Here is a 7150-nt window from a genome sequence, read left to right as displayed (position 1 = left end):
ATTATCACGCACTTATATATATACACGCACATTGTGATTACAGAACCGTTGATTCAACCATGGTTTCACACTGACATTAGAGAAGTGCAGCCACATCTAAGAAAATAACAATAAAAGAGAATAGTTTTTATCGTACCCATTTTGCTGCTCAGCGTTGAATTAGTAGTAAAATTGACAAGCACCGCAGGCGAAAATTTTTAATAAAAAATCGCGCGCTTTTTTATTAAAAATTTTCATTATTTATCGAAGTATTGATTTTTATGGAAAAAGCGCCGCAGCGGAAAATTTGTAATAAAAAATCGCGCGATTTTTTATTAAAAATTTTCATTATTTATCAAGTATTGATTTTTATGGAAAAAGCGCCGCAGGCGAAAATTTGTAATAAAAAATCGCGCGATTTTTTATTAAAAATTTTCATTATTTATCAAATTAACGATGTACGTTTTCAACATTTGTGTACTTTGAACTACAATAACACCAGTAAATATTATTTCCACCCGGAAAAAATAATACCGTTATGATCAGGAGTAAGACCCCTATCGATCCTAATATTATTATTTTTAATAAGAGCAATATATTTACGTATTGTACACTTATACTTCCTAATTATACACACTTATTTGTGTATTTTTTTAACGTATGGTAGCATACATTTTGTGTTATTGTCAGCCATTGTTATTTCTGCTTGTTTGTGAAATGTGCAAACGTTTTTGAAGACATTTATAAACGCGTTTTACTTAATTAATTAATTAAGAATTGTATATTAAAGTGGAAATCTCAGGCCGGGGTTTTAATGCAACTATTTTGAGGAGTGTGTACATAAATAAAGTGTTTATTGTGTGAAATAGCGCCGAGAGGTTAGTTCAATTTACAAACTTTAACAACAAATAACTTAAAAACTTGAGGCCTGCTGCGGCTAAAAGTATATATATTTGCAATCAGGAGAACTCCCTCTATCGTTCCATAGCTACCCTAATGCGGAACTCCGGGGATGCCAAACTAAATTGCAGCCAAATAGATAACATAATCTATGCAATTGCTTTTGCAATATTATATACAAAAAATTTAGTTATGCTAGTGCTAGGTTCTGTTCTGTTATTGCTGTCCCCTACAAGAATTGTGTGATGGAAACTAACACATTCTCATTTATCTTACTAACACATTTGCAAATTTTGCGTTGGGTAAAAAGAGACCATTAAATAAGACCATAAGTTGGAGGAAGATCACATATACACAAATGTTTACATCAGATTTTTTACACTGCCCTTAGAATTTGATAGAAACTTGTAGGTAGCCAGTGACAGAAATCTCTATCAGTCTTGCCACTCAAATGATTTGTCAAATGATAGTCACTGTTCTTGCAGGGTCGGTAAATAAAACAATCGCACTGTGGCCACGGCCAGCCTTATGGCCGGTTGTTCAATGTCTGGTTATCACTACTTGCCGGTTAAACATCATTATCGACGTTTTCGACATCATGCATATAACATGTGATCGATAAAGCAGTCGTTGTACTTAACCAGAGCTTCTACCTCCAATTAGTGTCCATCAGACATTGAACAACCGGCCCTTAAACATTATACTTCCTAAGCTCTCGCAATATTCTGAATTGTGCTGAATTAAAGAATGGAGCTGAGTTAATGATGCATTTAATACATGCAAACGGTGTTGCAGTGAGATGCTAATTTGTGATGTAAAAAAGTATACTTACATATGTATGTACGAAATATGCATACTTACAACATATGCGTATAAATAATTATTTATAATTATAATTTACCTACATAATTAAGGAGGTGTGTGCGTACATACATACATATGTGCATGGGCGCCTTCATTCATGCATACACATATGCACATATGTATTCATAAATCCACGCATATGCATTTTTTGCGCTTGTTTATGTTGATTGTGATAGAATCATCAAATAATTAATGAGCTGAGAAAAAGCTTTATCGTCGCACCAACATATTGACGTAATAGTAAGCGTTGTGATACTGCGTTAAAATATTCAGAGAGGTTTAAAACAAGTAAAAAAATTGCAAACAAAAATTTTACAAAAAATATATTAGTTCATTTTCGTTTTATCGGGTGCGATTTGTAAATGGAGAGAAGTGATCCGCATTTGCTAAGTCAACTATTATACCAATGCAACTGTAGACAAAAGAAACTAAAACGTGCAAGATTAAAAAAAAGAACTAAGAGTAGGGCTGTGCGATTATTCGATTACTCGAGCAAGTTGGTTAATCAATTATTCAGTTAATCAATTACTCGAGTAATCAAAATTTTGATTACTCAAAACGATGATTAATCGAGTTACTTGAAATATGATTACTCAAAAAAAATAATTTTGCTCGTTAAAAGAGTTTGCTTTGGAAAATGCTTATTTTCTTTTTTACATTCTGTATATGAAAAAAAAAATTTCGTTTTAATTTTTGAAAACAGAAACGTTGTTTTAAAAGTATCTAGGAACTTTAACTACTTTATACATATGTAAAGAGTTGAAATGTTGATTACTCATTTTACTCGAAATGATGATTAATCATAAAGCAAATTACTCAAATATTTTTGTTTTTGGTTAATCAAAAATCTTGATTACTAGAGTAACTGAACTTTTGAGTAATCATAACTTCTAATTAATCGAATAACTGAGTTATTTACTTTATGATTAATTAAAATTTTGAGTAATCAATTAATCGCACAGCCCTAACTAAGAGCTTTCATAATACTAACAATCTTTATAGCAATAAGTTTTCAAAAGATCAAAGATCTTCAGAACCATCTTCAATATGGCGAGCAATAACTTTAACACCGCTGACGTCTACACAAGTCAGCGATGTTTAAAATATTGGCGCTTCCTCGCACTTTTCGCAGTGCTTTATAGCAACGCATCATTGCTAGTAGCATCCTCCGCAGTGGACAATAGCGTTGACAGCACGACTGATGCTGTTGAGAGTGTTGGCTCAATTTCTGCTGGTGGAATTAATGATGTTATTCAGAAGTCCATGGAAATCTTACAACTCCCTCATGTATTGCGACATCAGAAACATCACTCACATCATCAACCTTTGAAGCGAACACCGTTGCACCAACAACTAAGAGGCAATTACAGCAACTCCAACGTAAGCATCATAAACAACAGCGGTAGTATCAGCAACAAGAACATTTATTTCCAAGCGCAATTTCAACCGTTAATGTCAGATCACTTCCGTCATCCGAAACACAGACATTCATGGGGACGTCACGTTCACCCTATTCTTCGCCATCAACAACATCATCTGCAGGAAACCAAAACGGCTACTGCAGCGGTGGCAACATCTCCACCAGTAATAGACGTAGCAACGAAGCCATCGGTCAATAGCAGTAGTGGAACACAGCAGCATAAAAAAGCACAAAGTCACTTTAATCGCGGTGGCCTCTATCAATCGCCTTATCAGTGGACAACAAGAGGCCCGAAAATACGAATTGGCAGGCGCTTTCAGATTAAAGCCCAACCGAATAGCAAGAGAATTTCAAATGAATTTCCCCAAGTCGGCGACATGCACGTCGGCAAACATCAACCCGCTGTCAAAACCTATACTGAATTATTTAACGATTTACGTATGCCGCCAAAGAAGCGCGACTATCCCCACTCATATACTGCAGGTCGTCAGGTCGCACATATAGGTGGAGGCGCCGATGAAAGCAAAACATACAATTACTTTTCATCTAACTCTGACGAGAATAGCGATGCAGACTTCTCTAATGAAAAGTGGCAGCGGATTGACCAAGAGCACCATCGTAAACAGCAAGAACATCAGCGACAGATGTTGGCATTGCGTGCGCATCCCTACAGTCATTACACAGAGGCAGCTGCAACAGCAGCAGTATCTGCAGTGACAGATGCAATAAAACCACATCGGAATAGTGATGATGTAAGTGCAGTTTTTTTTTATATTCATATTTTGAACTATATTAGGCACGGTGCACATTAGAGCGATACGATATGAAAGCGAGGTTGGGCTTGCGCGCAGTGCACATTAGAGCGATACGACATGCGATACCATATGCGGAGCGATAGCTAAAAAACGTCTTTCATTATTATTACTAACTAGAAAAAACTTAAAACTAAAACAACTTACTAAAAGCTTCTGAATTAATTTGAAAAGTAGATATGTTCAATACAGAGCAATATATATATTTTTAACAAATTGGCTGAAACTAAATAAGTTATTCAAATTTTCATGAAAAGTTATTTTAGAATATTGCTGTTCACTACAAGAAGAAATCCATAATGCTGCACAAAAAAGTGGTTAACCTCAGAACTCCACAGGCAAACACCGATCGATGCGAGCAATATGATTGAAAGCTTTTGTGTGGGCATTTGATGTCTTCATTAGAGATGGGCACGGGCCTAAATTTTCAGACCTGGCCCGGCACGAGTGCTAAATCAACTTTCAAAAACACGCACAAGCCCGCACGTTAAGAATTTTAGTGGGGCCCGGCTCGGCCCGGCCCAGCAAGACGGGACACGTCCCAGCCCGGAAATAAAAAGCTAACTTTTATTGTATGTATACATATGTACATAATTTTAATTTTGTGTTTATGTCCATATGTATATTTACTTAAGCGAATCAATATTTTACATCAAAGATTTTTATAATATATTTTCTGGGAAGTAGAAAAAGTGGAAGGTATTTTATGTACAGATATGTATATAAACAAAACTACTAAGTATCATATATTTTCTATCGGTTTCCAAACATTTCTTTTTTTGCTTTTCTCTTATCAAAAGAGTTTTAATTTTTTTTTGTATAAAAACAAAAGCTCATCAAAATTTTTAGTATTAGCAACGGGCTTTTTCGTGCCTTTTCGTGCTTTTATGAAATTTTACTGAACGCCCAGGAGCATTTGCTACATGACGCCATCAGAAAACATTCTCCCTGAATATTTTTTAGAAAGAGAATTTAAATAATATTTTATTATTTTTATTTAATATCTTATGGCTTAAAGAAACATTTTTTTTCTGGTATCCAAATTCAAAAAATAGTAAAACTTCATAACTTTATGTTTCATTTACACTCTCTCTCAAAAAAAAGTTTAGTTTGAAAAGTAACGGTTTTGATTCATAATATAGTATTTAAACACATATAAGATTCGCAAAATTCGCAATATTTAGAAAACTGTACACGTTTTAAATTTAAAATGGCTGCAATTTAGTTTGGTATCTCCGGAGTTCCGCATTAAGGTAGCTATGGAACGGTAGAGGGAGTTCTCCTGATTGCAAATATATATACTTTTAGCCGCAGCAGGCTTATAGTTTTTAAGTTATTTGTTGTTAAAGTTTGTAAATTGAACTAACCTCTTCACACAATAAACACTACATTTATGTACACACTTCGGCAAAATAGTTGCATTAAAACCTCGGCCTGAGATTTCCACTTCAATATACAATTCTTAATTAATTAATTAAGTAAAACGCGTATATAAATGTCTTCACAAACGTTTGCACATTTCACAAACAAGCAGAAATAACAATGGCTGACAGTAACACAAAATGTATGCTACCATACGTTAAAAAAATACACCACAAATAAGTGTGTATAATTGGGGAGTATAAGTGTACAATACGTACATACATTGCTCTTATTAAAAATAATAATATTAGGATCGATAGGGGTCTTACTCCTGATCATAACGGTATAATTTTTTTCGGGTGGAAATAATATTTACTGGTGTTATTATAGTTCAAAGTACACAAATGTAGAAAACGTACATCGATAATTTGATAAATAATGAAAATTTTAAATAAAAATCGCGGCCTGCGGCGCGTTTTCCATAAAAATCAATACTTCGATAAATAATGCAGACTTTTGCTGTTAAGTGTATCTACATACATAAATCTTAATCTCATATGGTATAAGAATCTACATACCTTTGTGTTAAAATTTATAAAATAATTTGTAATATTTATTACAAAACTCGAAAATTAAATTGGATATGGTATAAGAATCTACATATCTTTGTGTTAAAATTTATAAAATAATTTGTAATATTTATTACAAAACTCGAAAATTAAATTTCTTGGATGTCAGTTATGTGTAACTAATCTGTCCGTTATGCCTTCCACATAACACGTTTTCACGTTATGCCTAACTCGTTATACATAACATTTTCTTTCTTTAGGCTTCAATAATTACAAATAACGTTTCTTTACGTTAGGCTTAACTAGTCACACATAACATGCTTCACGTTATGCCTAACTCGTTACACATAACATTTTCTTTCGTTAGGCTTAACTAGTTATACATAACATGTTTCTTCAAAATTTATAATGGAAGTGGGTATACGCTTCACATAATTTGGTATACCCTTAGGAAATTAACGTAAACATTCTATGGGAGTAAAACATGCATTTGTGTTACACCTCTGCGTTATATGATTCGTTATGACACGTAGTGTTCTTGTAGGGAAGTAAAATCAAAGTTATTTTGTTTTTGTTTTCTTCGCTATTCCCGTCGCTTTGCTGGGTGCTCAGGTGTGCGTATGTTTGTACGTGTGTTAAGCTACAATGCAAAAACCCGACTACTCCATGTGCTCATGTAAAGAGTAGCGCGGTTACCCGTGTACGTAGCGTAGCGTAGAAGTACGTAGAAACATACCAAATTTGCTGTTGATAGAAAGAGAGAGATGCTACGTCTACGTCACGGTCATGCGGTGGTGAGTTTTTTGTTAACACGCAGATGTCATAAGATAGATCGTGTCAGCTGACATGTTCTCCGTTTTTACGTCCGTGGGTAACTGCGCTTTATGGTTCAAGGAGTACCCAAAATTAACCAAAATCCATATCGCCATTTAAAGTACAAAACCGTGTATCAACAAAATTCAAAACCGCATATTAAGATAATATAAAACCGCATATATGTGAGGTTACATAAATTATTTTCTAGAGTAAAAACACTCATATTTCAAAATGGTTCTCTTTTTTATAAAGCAATCGCATTTCTAGCTAGTATGTATATTTTAGGACGAATAGATAAGGATTGAACCAAGAGCTTGTGTGAGCAAATAAAATTTTGGACAGCAAATGTCAGTTACGCGGTTTTGCAGAATGACGATACGCGGTTTTTTTACTTTAAACGACGATATGAAGAATGTGGTCCAATTAAC

At 34.2% G+C, this 7150-nt stretch overlaps 1 protein-coding gene and 1 long non-coding RNA gene across 2 annotated transcripts; both read left to right on the top strand.

Annotated features, from left to right (window-relative positions):
• The first annotated feature begins 1586 nt into the window (after window positions 1-1586).
• On the top strand, window positions 1587-2197 carry LOC118754811. The gene is made up of 3 exons (XR_004994944.1): window positions 1587-1665; window positions 1920-1983; window positions 2074-2197. It is a non-coding gene; the product is annotated as an uncharacterized LOC118754811 (long non-coding RNA).
• A 556-nt stretch (window positions 2198-2753) lies between these two features.
• On the top strand, window positions 2754-4079 carry LOC118754810. Its single transcript, XM_036489685.1, has one exon. The coding sequence runs from the start codon at window positions 2791-2793 to the stop codon at window positions 3973-3975; it is 1185 nt and encodes a 394-aa protein (XP_036345578.1). The 5' UTR covers window positions 2754-2790; the 3' UTR covers window positions 3976-4079.
• Window positions 4080-7150: the final 3071 nt, after the last annotated feature.

The sequence above is a fragment of the Rhagoletis pomonella genome, unplaced genomic scaffold (assembly GCF_013731165.1).
Source record: "Rhagoletis pomonella isolate Grant_MI unplaced genomic scaffold, Rhpom_1.0 Rhpom_scaffold_04673, whole genome shotgun sequence".
NCBI classification, from domain to species: Eukaryota; Metazoa; Arthropoda; class Insecta; order Diptera; family Tephritidae; genus Rhagoletis; species Rhagoletis pomonella.
This window is presented reverse-complemented; position numbering and strand designations above follow the sequence as displayed.

Excerpts from the sequence above, each read along its gene's own strand:
- LOC118754810 (XM_036489685.1), top strand. The coding sequence starts at position 2,791 with ATGGCGAGCAATAACTTTAACACCGCTGACGTCTACACAAGTCAGCGA.